We start from the raw sequence: 16,069 nt of genomic DNA on the forward strand, positions 1-16,069 counted from the left end.
TCGCTTTGGATAAAGGCGTCTGCTAAATGACTAAATGTAAATGTAGATAAAAAAAACTTAAAAGAAAAAAAAAATGATATTGAAAACTGATAATACACTAAAGATAAAGACAACTTAAAAATACAAAAGATAATAATGTAATATAATATAGTAACATAACATAATATAATAAAAAGATATGGTTTGACTGATTAAACGTTTTAAATAATTGTAATAAAATATAATTAGATAATATGCGAATTAATAATATGAAAATGTTAAAAATTAAGACAATTTAAAAACAGATTATAATATAATATAATACATGTTCATACTACAGCACAATAGGAGGCGGTGAAGAATTATTCAAGTTTGCAACAAGTAAAGAAGAAGAAGAAGATTGGCCGCGGTGTTTTTTGGGACATTGAGTATTATTCACTGTAACGTAAATCAAACTCGTGTTGATTCGTCAGCTCTTGTGTATAAGCGGACTGGCATTTTGGATCCGTCATACACGTTTGCCATGTTTACTCAGTAACCCGAGGATGTCGTAGTACGGCGTGCTGTCAAGCACGTTAAATTCGTTCAGCAGTGCGCTGTTTAGCCGTTAACTGTTAGTCGTTAGCTTTAGCATTGAGTCATGCTGCTAGATGTGCTACAGGGAGCGGAGGCTGGAGGATTCACACTCATTCAAGGTAACGTTAACGTCGTTTCTAGTCATCGCCAGTCCTCTCATCAACGTGTCTTTTTGCGGCGTGTTCATATTTTGTGTCGTTGTTTTCAGATACGGTCAAGTGCACCGGAAGGGGACTCCTCAGGTGTTTTATTAACGCGGCCCTGAAGAGGCAAGTTTCTGTCCGCTTCTGTTTTGTTGCGGTTGTGTTGTTAAGACTTTTGCGTGATGCTTTTATTTATTTATATTTTTTATCTTTTTAAAGAGGCGAGGACGTACACGTGCTGGGATTTGAGCGCCCAGAAACAGAAGTGTGTGCTGGGCTGGACAGGAGCTGTGTGAACAAGTGAGTTAAATAAAATAAATACAAAATACTCTCGATTTGAGACATGCATACTCATACTGTAGTGACATGCGACGTTATGAGCTTTACATGTATGCCAACGTTCATTTTGAGCATGCACTTGATATTATGATATTGTCATAACGTTTGTGAGTGCATAAACAACTGCAGATGTTTTATATTTCATTATTACTGATAATAGTGGTAGTATCAGGCGACACAACAAAACTTTAGTTAAAGTAGTAGTATTAAGTTTCCTTGATGTATAACAACAAATTGCAAAAAAACAACAACAACAACAGTAGAAGTACCCACTATATTGTATTAATATCAAGTGAATATTTGCCAAAATGTGTGCTAGCTATTTATTTATTTATTTATTTGGACTAAATATGCATAGCTTTTTTTAACGGTGGTATGTCTGGTTATTTTGCTCGTATGTTTTGTTACTAGCCAGATTATCAAGTGACTTAATAATACGTTTATCCATATGTTCATTTTTATTATTTGCTTTTGCGTTTGCATCAGATCTCTGTGTGGAGCACTTTCTGTTGTCAGACCAAAATCTCATTAATTAAAACTATTTGTAGCGGGTGAAAATACAGTTTATTTTTAATCATTGTGGCTTCTCTGATCTGTTTAAAGGCTTCATTTTCATAAGGGTTTCCCCGATCCTCTCGGCTGGACGCGCAGATCGTCTTTCGCCGACACGCAGTTCACTTCTCAAGACATAACTCGGCTCATCGAAGACACGCGGCGAGCCAAAGCCTCGGTGCTCGTCGTTGACTCCTTCTCGTTTGTTTTGAGACACCGTGACCCCCTCGTCTTCTGTCAGACGCTTCAGGAGCTCAGGAAAGGTCAGTCGTTTTGCCCCAGAAACGCCTTTGCAAACCGCGAATGGGAAATGTGGGAAATAATGCTCTTGTTTGCACTGACCACCAGGAGGAGATGTTAAAAGCATCATCGGCCTCCTGCATTCAGACTTGCACCAGCAAGGCATCGTGGGTACTGTGTGCTACTTAGCCACTACTGTTATCTCGGTGGCACCTGCTCACAATGAACACCAGTCTGTGGCAAAGACCACAAGACGCACAAAGTCAGGGAAAGTCATGCAAGAGGTAAGAACCCATCATAAGTAGCATGAGTATATTTGTAGCAATAATCAGCAATGCATTGTATGGCTCAAAATTATAGAATTTTCTTTTGTGCCAAAAATTATTAGGATATTAAGAGCATGTTCGGTGAAGGTATTTTGTAAATTGTTTTAATTGTCAAGATATCCAGACTTGGTAATATGCATTGCTAAGAGCTTTTATCTAAATAAAAATAAAAATAAATATATATATATATATATATATATATATATATATATATATATATATATATATATATTTATTTATTTATTTATTTTATTTATTTTTTTTTTTAGATTTTTAAATAGTTGTATCTTGTGCCCAATATTAACCATACATGCATGGAAAGCTTATTTATTCAGCTTTTAGATGGTTTATACATCCCTATTTTGAAAAACGTACCATTATGATCATATATGAGGTTTTAGTCTGAATATACATGAGATTATAAACCGTTTATCTGTGAAATCATTTTCTAGGAAGAGTATTTCAGCGTGTCCGAGGACGCGAGTCTTTCAGTACGGGCCAAACCCCGTCAGCCTGGACATGCACAGAAAGAGCCAGATGTGTCTGAGGTGAGCTGAGGCAGTTTGGTTTTTAGCGCTTTCAGCCGGAGCTTTTGTAAATTTAACTGTCTGTCTGTTATTGTGATGTGATCAGGCTGATCCAACATCAAACCTGACTTTCAATCTACGTCTGTCTGAGGAGGAGAAAAAAGCCAAAGAGAAAGTGGCGCTGCCGTTTGTATTCAGTCAAGAAAAGTAAGAGACTTCAATTCTTGTAAACACTGGTTTTATTTATATATATATATTATTTTATTAATATTGTAAATAGTCTTTTTGACATTTGAATTTTAGAACTTTTTTATTAGTTTTAGATTTTTTTATTTCAGCTTAGTTATTTTAGTTCTAGATGTGAATGTTTGTAAATAATGATTTTAGTATTTATGCATTAGTTGTTGTTGTTTTTTTTAAATATTAGTTTTATTTTAGTTTAACTGTTTTGCCTTTTTTATTTTCTTTGCATTATTTTTATTTACATTTGTTTTTTTCATTCGTTTTTATTTTTAATATTTCATTTCAGTTAAGTCACCAATGCAACATTCGAATTAAAATTAGTTTTTAAAATTTAGTTTTAATAAGAGTAATATTTATTGATTTAAATTATTTCATTAATGTTTTAATATGTACGATAATTTAGTAAGTTTGATTTAATTTTAACTTAAAATGGATGAAAACTGTTTTTAATACTTTTTGTTGATTTTAAATGAAACGCTTATTATATATAAAAGATCTTCACTTTTTTTCCTGTAGAAAATCCTCTCTTCTGAAGCCGTTTCCTGGCTCAGGAAGGATCATGTACGAGCCTGATGCCAACGACGACTTTGACGAGGAGGATCCAGATGATGATCTTGATGTGTGAATAAAGACAGCCCACATAATGACCTAAATCTGTGAACGTCAGATCCATCTTTATAAATGTATTTATTATTCCTTACTTTATTATGACTCATTCGGTCTGTGGCTGTCTGTTGTCTGTCAGCTCTTACGAGGCCAGGTTTGAAACGGATACGAATCGATGAACCACTGTTCTTAGCAATGCTGCGTACTTTTTGTATTGGTGGAAAAATTGTAGAATAAAAAAAAAAAGCACTCAAATATTTTGGGTCTTTATTAAGATCACTATTGAGTTATTACTTGGCTAATTTTCTTCATTTTTCTTAAGTGGATTCCAAAAAAATAGTTTTTTAATTAAGTCAACTATGCATAAAAATGTGATATTTCACTGATATAAAGGGGTAGCTTACCGTAAAATGTAAATTAAATCATGTTGACCTCCATAGTAAGGAAAAGATACTATGGAAGTCAATGGTTATCACATTCTTCGAAATATCTGCTTTTGTGCTGAAAGAAAGTAAACTAAAATTGAACGACAAGTGAATAACTCGCTGCTGAACAAATCTTTCTGGTGAATACGAATAGATTTGATTCTGATGAGTTAGATTCTAACTGATTTTTGTGGATGAAATACATTAATTTGTCCACATGCCTGGGGCTGTCACATGAAGATGTAAATTCAGCAGAAAGCTGCTTGGTTTGGAAGTAGTTTTTGTGTAAAAGCACTCAGAAAAAGAGTCACTTGTCGCCCACTACTAAGGTAACGGCATCCAGAAAGAGCCATTGAACAAACCTTTTCGGTGAACGTATGCAAAAGTGGATTCTTATGACTCATTCATCACTCACAGAATTTTTGCAGGAAATGCACATGACTGGACGTTTGACACGAGGGCAGCGTTTTCACAAATTTCCCAATCGGTCGTGAAAATTTCTGCCAGTGACCGGCAGAAAGCTGCTTGGTTTGAAAGTGATTTTTATGGGAGAAAACGCAGAAAAATACACTTATTGCCGACTACTGGCGTAACGACGTGAGAGGAGAGAGAACTGCTGAACTAATCTTTGTATTGAACGAATCTAGAAGGTTTGAGTCATTGAGACGAATCCTCACATCTGTTGTTTGTCCTTTCGGGGAGATTAAAATATATGTATTTAAATACATTTTAGCAGACGCTTTTATCCAAAATGACAATGGAAGTAGTCGAAATTTCCAAAAGATAAATAATATGCAAGTGTTTTGGGTGTTATATATATATATGTATATATATTTTATTTTATTTTTTATAGAACTAAAGCAATTAGAAAACGTTAAACTAAAACTAGCTTTAAAAATCAACTAGCTTAAATAGAATTAGAAGAGAGAGGGCTAGAGTAAGAGGGTCAAATAAATTGCATGACATTATATTTATCTAACTACATAATAGATAAAAACAAATCGAAAACAAGCAGTTAGAAAACTTTACAAAATATATTTTTTTAAATACAAAAAGCAAACGTAGATCAAATAAAATTTACTACAGAGGGTCAAATAAATTAAACGACGAGAAAAAAATTAAATATAAATTGGTCCGAGAAGTCGAAAACCTCCGCGGCCACGTGAGCACAAACTTTATGTCCCTTCGCGGAAGTGACGTCAGGGAAGCGATGGCGGCCCGTGCTGCTCTACCGTATTGGCTTTAAACTGTTCTCAGAGGTGAGGAATCGTGCGTGTTTTCTTCTCGCTTTCTCGGAGGCTCCCCGGAGGAGGATATCGCGTTTAACGCCGCGGCAGATGGACAGTTGCGCGCCTGTCGGCTCTCGGCGGAACGGAGACGTTTGTTCGACACTCCGCTCGGTTTGACCATCCTAGCCAAGCGAGCATTTGAAGAAGACTTCACGGAGCCGGACGGACGAACTACCTCCCGAACGACAAAGACGTCCGCCGAAACGCTTTCCTAACGCGGGAGAAAGCGCCGCACTTTTGCGCCGCCCCGTGCGCTTCGCGGTTCGGGTCGCGTGAAGACGCGCGAGGCGCATCGGGACGCTCCGGTGTGAAGTTGTGAATGGTCGGCGGGGTCTCATTTCCACAGGTGTGCCGTGTCGCTCTCGTCGGCGGTGTGAATCGCACCTCGCGGACTCGGGTGTTATGGTTGACATGCTGAAGACGCGCCAGTGTCTGCTCGGTGTGCGCACTTTCCTCGGCGTGACCTCCAGGTTATGGAGCTTCTTCTTGTACATCCTCAGGAAGCACGTACGAAAGGTGAGTTGCCCGAAAGCGACGCGGCCCTGAACTTTCACGCAGGCACCTGTCTGGCTCACTAAACCGGCCAGATTCGGTCGGTCTGCGTGCACGGCGCCAGAAAAAAAAATATAGTCGTTTATATTAAATGCTGCTTTGTTTTTGAGTACCGTGCTGTAGTAAAGTGCATTATTCCAGGAACTGATAAGCTGTAATAAATTCTGTCGTAAACTTTTAGTTTGTACTGTAGTAGCATGGTGGTGTAGTACTTTATAATACTATTATATATGCCATATATAGAGCTACCACAACAAATTAATTCAAGTACTTGTTCAAAAACACTTATTTAGGTGTGGTTGTGTATTCTTTAACCTTTTGGGTCTTCTTTAAGGCTGGAGAAGAGAAGAGCAGCCTCTTGCTGGTTATGAATACAATATGATTTCATTAAACACACACTGACATTAACAAACAAACAATCACAGCAGGTTTGCCAGCTTCTAAAATTAATGTGAAATTAAAGCGCTAATGAGCGGTCAAGCGTTTTCTTTTAGTGGCACTTAAATGAACATAATTTAGATGCACATAGTTAATGTGGAATTTATTTTTAGTTTTTATTTACAACAAGTAAATTAATTTAGCAAAAATACAATTATTAAAATGCATTTCAAATAAATATTAGTTAGATCATTAGAAATGTTACCGGCTAACTGAAATAAAATAAGTGCTAAAATTAACAATCTAAAAGATGTTGTATTATTATTCAGCGTTTAAGTGGACTCCAGTTATTTAATATAATTGTGCCAGAAAACTTAAATTTTTATCATGTGATAATGTTAAAAAGATCTTAATTTAATTATATTAATGCATGATATAACTTGTGTTTGTTTGATTGCCGGTTTTTATTTATAATTATATTTTTATTAAATTTTTCATGCCACGAAAGTAGCCTTAAGATGCTGCCACGGCGTTAAAAATACAAAATATACAACTGCTTTATTTAGCATTTTACTGCAAGCCTAAAACGGTGCTGATCGGGGGAAAATAATTAAAAAATGTCTTGGCGTGAAATAAAAAAAATATTTAATATGATTAAAAATATGCTAAATGTATTTAGAACTGAAAAGCTAATTTATAACTAAATAATATGATTGTGATATATAATTTGTGCATGTGCAATAGGTCATTGTTTTTCCGAATTAGCTGATAAGCGTGTCACATGCTTGGGCTCAGAGTATGTAAACACTTTGGAAAACAGGCTGTAATCCCACTGTGCGCAACGGCCTTTGGCAATCCAGTTGTATAATAATCTTTAAGATGATCGTTAAGGCGCAATTATAAAGGCATTGCTTGTCTGGGATAGGGCTGCCGGAGCAGCGGACGCTTCACGGCCACGCAGGCGTCGGGTCGGTTCGGCTCGTTACGAACGAGTCCTTATTGAGGCCTAAATCAAGTTGGGAATAAACAGCCCCCTTTTCAAAGTCACCCTGGCGGTTTCGCTCGGCCGTGCTCTCCCAAGTTCCGCTGACACTTTCAGACAGCTGGGACGGCTAAAGATAGCTCAGAAGAGAGGGATTTGGAGAAAGAGAGGAAGAGCGTCCACATTGTGGATAGCGCCGGGCCGAGGCGGAGGGTCCCGGACCTCTTAAAGGGGAAGCCGTCTCAGAGTTTGAGCTCGGGTTATTCCAGATGGTCGCGTGTGAAATGGGCCACTCTGAAACGGCTTGCATGTTTTAGTTTGTTTTAAATCAACCTGGAATCAGCAGCTAAGTTGTCAAAACGTAACGCACCAGCCTCATCAACCAATGCAGATTTCAGTATTATGTAGTTTTGTATAAATGCGCTGGTCGACATTTGAAGTGGATCAGAACCTCGTCTTAGGACGGCTTTTCCTTCAAACGTCGACCAGTGTATTTTATAGCCGTTATTTAAATGTCGATACGTTATTGTTGCTATTAATCATTTGTTTTTGGCGGATGCCGTCTTGTATCGGTGTCAGAAGCACCCTAATGCCAATATATCAGTTTAGTCTTATTTCAAGTATGAGTTATTAAAAAAAAAAAAATCTATATAAAATGTTATTAAAAAAACTATTAAAAACAAATATCAATGAAATATTAACTAATAAAATGTATTTGGTTGATTTTAATTAGATCAGGCAAATTTTTATTGAAATATTAAATTTAATATATATATATATATAATATTTTAGCTTTTTACTGCATGTAATTTTGACTTTTTTTTTTTTTTTTTTTCACCTTTATTCACCTTTCTTTCGAGACTAGTGAGTTGTTATAAGTTTAGATTTCGTTGTAATGTAAAAACCTTTCCTTTTAAATCAGTAAAGCGTGCTAAATAAACTGCGAAAGGACTGTTCATTGTGGTCTTCTGTATCATTCTCACACTGTGGTGTACTGATTTGGCTTTTGGCTATTTCCTGTTTTGTCTTCTTCCTGTTCTAGATAATCCAGTATCAAACCGTGCGATATGACATCTTACCGTTGTCACCCATTTCCAGAAACAGACTCAGTGAGTATTTCTTTTCTTCTCCTCGAGTTAAAAGTTGACGGTACGTCAACGGAAAGCCTGATCTGAGTGCGTGCAGTGTTTTCATACGCTGACGTTAACGTGCGAGTTTGTGTTTCTGTTCAGACAACGTGAAGCGAAAGATCTTAGTTTTGGATCTGGACGAGACGTTGATCCACTCTCATCACGATGGCGTTCTCAGACCCACAGTTCGTCCTGGAACGCCGCCAGACTTCATCCTCAAAGTAAGCGCTTGTTTTTATTTGCTGTATTAAAAATGCTGTGAACACAACAGTTACTACGCTCGCTGAAAACCTGGTGGTTCTTGGAAGATGCTGTGTTTCTTTACGGTTAGCTCTGGAAATATTTAAACGGCTCGCTGTTGCTCTTACAAAAAAAAAAATTGTATTACAATAATACAACAGCGTTTTAGTGCTACATTTAAAAATAAAAAAAATTAATATAAGTCAGAAAGCTTTGAGAAGAATGTCAAAATATTACGGTTCTAACTTAAATTTCTACAATTTAAATTTTCTTAACCTTTTTGCTTTATTCTCGACACATTTTGACAATTTCGTAGTCTTAGATTATTTTTTTATTATTTATATTATTATCATTATTATCATTATATTATCATTAATAATGGTGTTATTGGATACAAATATTATACTACAATCAAAATATAGTGGAAATAATAATGTACTATTTTTTTCCAAAAAGTACAATAAAAACTATTAAATTTAGTAGATATGTAATAGTATTATATAAACATTACAATGTAATTATCAGTTATTGTTAATGTTGTTGTTATAGTATCTTGATATAATGCTTTTATTAAAAACAATCTAATAAAATGTATTAGGAGTAATAATAATGGGAAAATGTTACAATAAGGTCCCATTAGTTAACATGAGCTAAGAATGAGCAATGCATTTAACACAACATACAAAAGTCACACACATCATGCAAAAGCAAACATGCCTTTGAAAACTTAACTCCTCTTAAAGTTAATTTTTTCATATTAAGTACACACAAACGTAGATTAGCCACATGCACGCCAAAGTACACACAGATGTGAAACGCTGCTCTCATGTCTCTCGCTCGTTCAGTCTGTCACGGCTCACACACACGTACTGTACATGCATATGCACACATACACTGTATATACAGCACGACTGAATTTGACAGTTATGCAACTGAACTGAATCAATACTGAGCTGCAGAATGGCACTATTGACTTTACAGCTGCTTTACAGCAGAATGTGAATTAGATACGACTGTGAAGCTGCTGTGAAACGATCTATAGATCTTTCTATCTTAAGCACTTAATAGTTGTGTGGGTGTGCACACACACACATATATACACACACACACACTCTAAATGTGCACATAAGCAAAGTTAGAAATGTTGCTTTATTTCTAAAACACTTCAAATTCAGATACAATGTAAACAGAAATGCAAGGGGGTCAAAAAGTGAACAAAATGGTGAGAAAAAAAAAAAAAAAAGTGTTTTCGCACGTGATGACTGTGCGTAGGTCAACTAAAGAGCTGTTCGTTTGAGAAATAATTTTAGTTTTAGTGTCAGAGTTTACAGCATGTAACATGGTTATAGCTTTGCAAGCAATTGGGAAAAAAATTAATAAAAATGCAACTGCTCATTGTTAGTTCATACTCTGATCTATTAAATAATATAAAGAAATACAACTTTGCATTTAACGTGATAAAATAATAATAGTAATAATAATGGTAATAATTAAAATATTAATAGTAATAATAAAAATAATAATAATAATAATGTAGTGTTTTATTAGGAATGTTTTTTTCTCACTTAAGCTGTTGTTGTTTTTCAGGTGGTGATAGACAAACACCCGGTCAGATTCTTTGTGCATAAAAGACCGCATGTGGACTTCTTCCTGGAGGTGGTCAGTCAGTGGTATGAGTTAGTAGTGTTCACCGCTAGTATGGAGATCTACGGATCTGCTGTAGCCGATAAGCTGGATAACAACAAGGGAATCCTGAAAAGAAGATACTATAGACAGGTAACCGCTTTTAAAACACTCGGTGTTTCGCTTTGCGTTAAACATTTGCCAGAAACGGCAGAAAATGAGTAAAGGATGTGCGGTTTATGTTTCGTCTTCTGTTTTGTTTTTTCTCTGTCTTGTGCAGCACTGTACGCTGGATTCAGGTAGTTATATTAAAGACCTGTCCGTTGTACATGATGACTTATCAAGTATAGTCATTCTTGACAACTCGCCGGGAGCATATCGCAGTCATCCAGGTAAGACCAGACCTGATTTCAGCAGCACACTGTAGTGTGTTCTGCTGCTTCGGCGGGATTAACGTGTGTGTGTGTGTGTGTGTGTGTGTGTGTGTGTGTGTGTGTGTGAGCAGGTGTTTAGGTGGTCTCTCTGTATGATGTGCTTATGCACTTCAGGCCATTTCACCTTTGATGTACTGCATCACAGCAATGTGAACCACAAGCAAACATCAGATTTAATACATGATTTATGTGGTCCTACAAAAGCAACTTTATGGAATCCAATTAGTTTGGATAAAACTAGCCCCCCATTCATTTTACTCTTAAATGCATCACATTATGGAGGCAAATTATATTGCTGGCTGTAAAAGTATTGAACACACACACGCACGCATATATATAAAAAAAAAATAAGACCTTAAAAAGCTCTTAAATCAGAGCAGAAAATCATAAATTCATAGTCATGGCATAGTTTGTGCACATATGGAAATATCCTCTAATAGATAAACATTGTTAAACCAAAAGATATGCATGAAATAAGAGTGAAACAAGTTTTTGTGAGCCCGCTCGCAAATATTTGTTCTGGTTTTAATCATAAACTTGACTTGATCAGTTGCTCAGAAAACTCGACTTTTTGCACACAACTTTATTTAAGAATCTTTAAAGTAAGAAAGCGCAGTTTAATTTTGAATGTTTTATTTTTCTGTGTTTATACCAGTTACACTTACAGTATGCATGCTTTTCTCCTATAATTAAAATTAAAATGAACGAATGCAAACACAATTTTTTTTTTTTTTTTTTTTTTTTTTTTTAAACATGCGCTAGTTTCCGTCCACGCGTCTTATTTTTTTAAGAACACATTTTAAAAAGCCATGTTTTTAGCCATTTTTTTGTGAGGGGATAAAAAGCCGTTTAGCACCTAGTCACCTCTTTCAGAACTGGAGGAAGAGCTACCGCCAACATAATTCCCTGACGTGTCAAAAAAATACTGACATGTATGTTAAAGAGCTTTTTGAGCAAATATTTATGAACTCTCCAGTGGATGACACGAATATTTACAAAGACATGAGGTTTAAGTAAACACGCACATGTTCGTTTGACGTTAAACTTATGCAAACATGCAGATCAATGCCATGTGCTTTCTATTGTTTTCATCCGACTGAGAAAATAGTTTGTTTATAAGAATTTCACCTAATTTGAATTCAATCAATTTAATTTGGATCGAACGTCTGTTTGATTTGAGGTGGTTATATGAACATTTTTCAATACGATTGAGCCGTTGATTAATGTAAACGTAGCAACACAAGAAAGTATTTCATGACCGTAAAGAAGAACCGCAGTTAATCAATACCACTTCATTCATCGCTTTAGAAGAACCGATCAATAAACGCTCCGTCTTGGATAATGCACACTGACTTTTGCAATAGGGTTTTGTCGCTACTGTTGCAAATTTATTTAGATTTGTAGGAAAGTGAACTGATTTGTGGCCAGGTCTGGTGACCCATACTTAAAGTTAGTGTCACACACACATTCGCGCTTTAATTCAGATTCACGCTTTAATTCAGATTCGCTCTTTAATTCAGATTCGCTTTTTTAACACATTAATGTTAACATTTTTGCTATTCCCTTTTTTGTTCTGTGGTGGAAACAGGCTTACATACAAATGTGAATTTTTTATTTTTTTTTGTAAAATAAAAAATGTCCTGTTTTTTGTCTATAGATAATGCAATACCCATAAAGTCGTGGTTTAGTGACCCCAGCGACACAGCACTTCTAAACCTGCTGCCCATGCTGGATGCACTAAGGTAAAGACCTAAAACATTCACAACATGCTAAAGTTATTTTTATGCTGTTAAATGGTTAGATGAAAATGATCCTGTGGTCTACACACACTTGAGGCGTCCAAGGTGTATGTGACTTTATTCTTTTAGACAACTTCAATCAGAGCTATAATAAAAAAAATAATAATAATTCCTGCGTTATCCACCGGAACGCCTTCAGCAAGATACCAACAGAGAGATACCAACAGTGTTTATGTTTGAAATATGGATAATTATCTCAATAAAATGCATGGATCGGCTTCAGGAGGCCTTTTATTCACTGTTCAGCCACGTGAAGCTTTTATTATGGATGCATGCGCTTTGAGTCTTGTTGACTGTTGGGGGAAAAAAACTGCAACGATAATGCTTGCAAGAGCCAGGACCGTTTTTAATATAACACCGATTGTATTCGTCTGAAGGAAAAAGGTCGAATGTGAGAGAAACACATTTTTTGGTGAACTAACGCTTTAAAGGAATAGTTCACCCAAAAATAAACATTAGCCCATATTTTACTCGCCCCAAGCCATCCTTTTTATATACCCTGGCTCTTCCAATCCTGATAATGCTGATGCATAGTGTCCATTATTTAGAAGCTCCTTAAAGCACATATATCCTATATGCTTTTAGGGGGGGTTAACAGGCGTCCTCTGAAGCAGACCCGTGGGTTTTTGTCATTTTAAAAAAAAAAACTCGAATCACTTACTTCCGGCAACAGTCAAGTTCTGGCTTCTGGACTGACCTCTGACTTGAAAGAGCCAGGATTAATAAAAAATAAATAAATAAACACTTCACTGTTTGTTCTCTTCTCAGATTCACGGCAGACGTCCGATCCGTCCTGAGCAGGAACCTCCACCAGCATCGACTCTGGTGATCGTCCGACCGAGGGCTTTCCTCAAGTCCGCTCTTCTTTTACTTAGTTTTTTCCAATTGCTTCCCTACTTGACACCGGCCAGTCCATTCCCCCTCGGCTCTCCGCCTCTCAGAACCGGCCTTGCGTGAGGGCCGTAGGGAGGAGAGTCTGTCCCGAACTCAAAGGGGATGAAAAAAAGGCAAACTTTGTAGGGAAGCCCCCTTTTTTTTTTTTTTCCCCTACGTTTTTGTTTCTTTTCTCTTCTTCGAAATGGAGTCTCTGCCTTACAGCTCTACCTATGCTGATCGCGTGTGTGAGTTATGTCTGTGGTACGTGTGTATGAGGACATCTGCTGTTTTTCCTTTTAAAGACATTCGAGGCAAGGGGAAGAAAAACAGACCTTTTTGTGACTTGCGTCTTCGATCCCAGCCTGGGACGTCATACCTCACTTCTAAAGGCGGTGCGAATGGAGATCGGATTGGCTCAGAGTTGGCCACCAACACCCTGCACATTGAATAGAGCTCACTGGAAGATGTTGATTGGCACGGATCATGACAGGACCGGTAGATTTCAGGGTTATCATGCTAGAGTTGTACATGCTATTATTGAGGTACTGTCCGGGAAGACTTTTAATGACTTCTGTGTGGTGTCCAAACTCGGATGATGGAGATGCATTCTGTGGCAAATTCGTAAGTTTTATTCTTCTGGTTAGTTCTCATCCTGTTTTATTCTCGGCGGTAAGTGAATTTGTCACGATTATCAGGGAGGATGTAATAGAATACGAGCTTTGAAGAAGCTGAACGACAGATTTTAAGCCTTTCTGCTCTAATTCTTCTCTACAGAATGTATGTGGTCGGTTATGATATCCTACCACTTGGACGCCTTTTTACAAATGTTTTTTTTTTCTTTCCTGAAAATGTAATAACGGCAAGACTTGAATTTATAAACTTCAATGTATTGAAGAGCTGACTGAGCAACAGATACCTTTTTTTTACTGAAGGCCTTGTTGGTTTCTCTGCGCACCGGTCAGATAACGTCAGTTCTATTCCCATCAATCTAACACTTGTTGAGTCTCAAGGCAGCTTCCTGGGACACAAGTCCATAGACCCGTGCACGTTACTAATAAAAACGTGTCACTATCCTGTACTATGGGTTCAGTTTTCTTTTAAGCAAGTTTTCTTATTTAAAGTTGAAGGGACCAGTTGCAGAAAACCATTTCTAACACCAAAAGAAACTACTACAATAAACACATTTAAGCTTAAAACTGATGGAATTTAGTTTAAATTGAGCTCAAAAACAAAAGTAACCTAATTTGTTTGTGAGGTGCAAAAATCCTTATATTTTTTACATATAATGTGTATATATTTTTTGTATGTATAATAATGTATTTGTGTAATTTTGTTCTAAGAAAATGTTTACGTTATTAGCGCTTTTACAAAATGTACAAAAACATACAAATTTATACATGAGTGTACGTAACCTGACGCGTCACGCCATGTGCTTTTTTTTGTATAAATGAAATTAGTTTTTTTATATTTTACTTTTTTATTAGGTTTAATTGTATTATTCCAGTTAACATTAATTTAGTTAACCTTTTTAAAACACCTCTGCGTCACTGCGAATACCGGAAGTGAGGAAAGGTGGTCATATGACTGACCGCAGCACCGCTTGAATACATGCGCGAGCGGAAAAAGTAGTCCGTACCTTACAAACGCAACATAACGCGACATAAAGAAAGTCTTTAGTAACCGTCGCGCATCCTTAATAAGCCTTGCAACAAATGCCTCAAATAGTTTTTTCGGATGTGTGGTTTTCCGCAAAACGTCGTTTCGGCTTGACAACAATAATGTAAATATAGCGTGTCCGTATCAATGCGCAGAAGGGGAACGCACAGCAGCTGCGTGTGAAGCGCTCGGTGACATTTCTGATAACCCTGTTTGCGATTGTGAGGCTAATTTACGCTTCCTTTAACAACCATGAAGTTCCAATACAAAGAAGAGCATCCCTTTGAGAAGAGGCGATCGGAGGGAGAGAAAATCAGGAAGAAATATCCAGACAGGGTTCCTGTAAGTCGGTTTGCATCGTTTGATGAAGTGTAAACAGAAGCTGGCGTTAAGGTGAACGCGCAAGTAAAACGCGAAGGGCGTGAGGTGACTTATCGACACCATTTAGTCGATTCGTCCTTCGTAAAAACAAGCTCGTCCCGTGTTTATGTGTCCTTTGTTAGCACGAGTTACGCGGACGTAAACAGGTTTCGCTTCAGAAGCGCGGAAAGGGCGAAACTGCCGAGGGCCTCGTTTATCTCTCAGCTGCTTTATTATTATTATTATTATTCAAATAAAACGTCCGTTCGCGTTCACGCTTACTAACAGCGCGTTTGAAATCAGGTTTGGCGAAAAGTGGCGTGAATGCTCGTTACGGTGGTTTGTGTTTGGTATTGTCTGATCTGTTTTAATCCTCGAGGCTTTGTGGACAGATTGGGCTCCCGTAGCGTAAGGACGTGCGTTTGTGCTCTTGTTTAAATCGCATTTGTGGGGTAAAATAATACTTTTGGGGCCATGTGGAAGTGGCGGTTCCTAAAATAGCCCAGATGTCCTTCAGTCAACATGTTTACATCCACAAGGCCGGCTTTGTTTACCGTGTGCCTTACCAAACCGGGGAAATAACAAAACGAGCAATTCTCTAACGATTAAATATTGCAGTCATTTTATTCTTTCCTCTGTTTGGAATCGTTATCGCCAAAATATTATTATTAATAAAATGTTTTGTACCATATGAATCGGTATGGACATCTTAATCAATTATTTGAAACAAATTCGGTACTAATTTTGAGATATTACCCTCTAATGGACATTTTACACGCGGAGAAAAAACTAAT

General features: G+C 36.9%; 3 protein-coding genes across 4 annotated transcripts in view; all 3 read left to right on the top strand.

Annotated features, from left to right (window-relative positions):
• Positions 1–401: 401 nt before the first annotated feature.
• Positions 402–3,810, top strand: elp5 (elongator acetyltransferase complex subunit 5). The gene is made up of 8 exons (XM_043243344.1): positions 402–674; positions 764–824; positions 918–998; positions 1,641–1,852; positions 1,938–2,113; positions 2,608–2,703; positions 2,789–2,889; positions 3,442–3,810. Exons 1-8 carry the CDS (start codon positions 620–622, stop codon positions 3,548–3,550), a joined length of 891 nt encoding a protein of 296 aa, XP_043099279.1. The 5' UTR covers positions 402–619; the 3' UTR covers positions 3,551–3,810.
• A 1,189-nt stretch (positions 3,811–4,999) lies between these two features.
• ctdnep1b (CTD nuclear envelope phosphatase 1b) lies at positions 5,000–14,337 on the top strand. 2 transcript variants are annotated; one of them, XM_043244336.1, is made up of 7 exons: positions 5,000–5,761; positions 8,200–8,266; positions 8,390–8,508; positions 10,115–10,303; positions 10,431–10,449; positions 12,242–12,326; positions 13,152–14,337. In XM_043244336.1, exons 1-7 carry the CDS (start codon positions 5,648–5,650, stop codon positions 13,210–13,212), a joined length of 654 nt encoding a protein of 217 aa, XP_043100271.1. In that variant the 5' UTR covers positions 5,000–5,647; the 3' UTR covers positions 13,213–14,337. The 2 variants fall into 2 exon arrangements, with proteins under 2 accessions (XP_043100271.1, XP_043100270.1); XM_043244335.1 differs by having other exon boundaries at positions 5,028–5,761; positions 10,431–10,542.
• A 718-nt stretch (positions 14,338–15,055) lies between these two features.
• The window catches only part of gabarapb (GABA(A) receptor-associated protein b), a 3,500-nt gene continuing 2,486 nt past the window's right edge, over positions 15,056–16,069 (top strand). The window contains exon 1 of the mRNA XM_043244338.1: positions 15,056–15,257. Within this exon, the coding sequence (XP_043100273.1) occupies positions 15,168–15,257 (90 nt within the window). The 5' untranslated portion in view covers positions 15,056–15,167. The remainder of the gene's footprint in view (positions 15,258–16,069) is intronic.

The sequence above is a fragment of the Puntigrus tetrazona genome, chromosome 7, assembly GCF_018831695.1.
Source record: "Puntigrus tetrazona isolate hp1 chromosome 7, ASM1883169v1, whole genome shotgun sequence".
Classification (NCBI taxonomy): domain Eukaryota; kingdom Metazoa; phylum Chordata; class Actinopteri; order Cypriniformes; family Cyprinidae; genus Puntigrus; species Puntigrus tetrazona.

Excerpts from the sequence above, each read along its gene's own strand:
- elp5 (XM_043243344.1), top strand. The coding sequence starts at position 620 with ATGCTGCTAGATGTGCTACAGGGAGCGGAGGCTGGAGGATTCACACTC. Across the intron at positions 1,853-1,937 it reads GCTTCAGGAGCTCAGGAAAG|GAGGAGATGTTAAAAGCATC; the intron begins GTCAGTCGTTTT and ends ACTGACCACCAG. Across the intron at positions 2,114-2,607 it reads CAGGGAAAGTCATGCAAGAG|GAAGAGTATTTCAGCGTGTC; the intron begins GTAAGAACCCAT and ends ATCATTTTCTAG.
- ctdnep1b (XM_043244335.1), top strand. The coding sequence starts at position 5,648 with ATGGTTGACATGCTGAAGACGCGCCAGTGTCTGCTCGGTGTGCGCACT. Across the intron at positions 10,304-10,430 it reads AAAGAAGATACTATAGACAG|CACTGTACGCTGGATTCAGG; the intron begins GTAACCGCTTTT and ends TGTCTTGTGCAG. Across the intron at positions 12,327-13,151 it reads CCCATGCTGGATGCACTAAG|ATTCACGGCAGACGTCCGAT; the intron begins GTAAAGACCTAA and ends TTCTCTTCTCAG.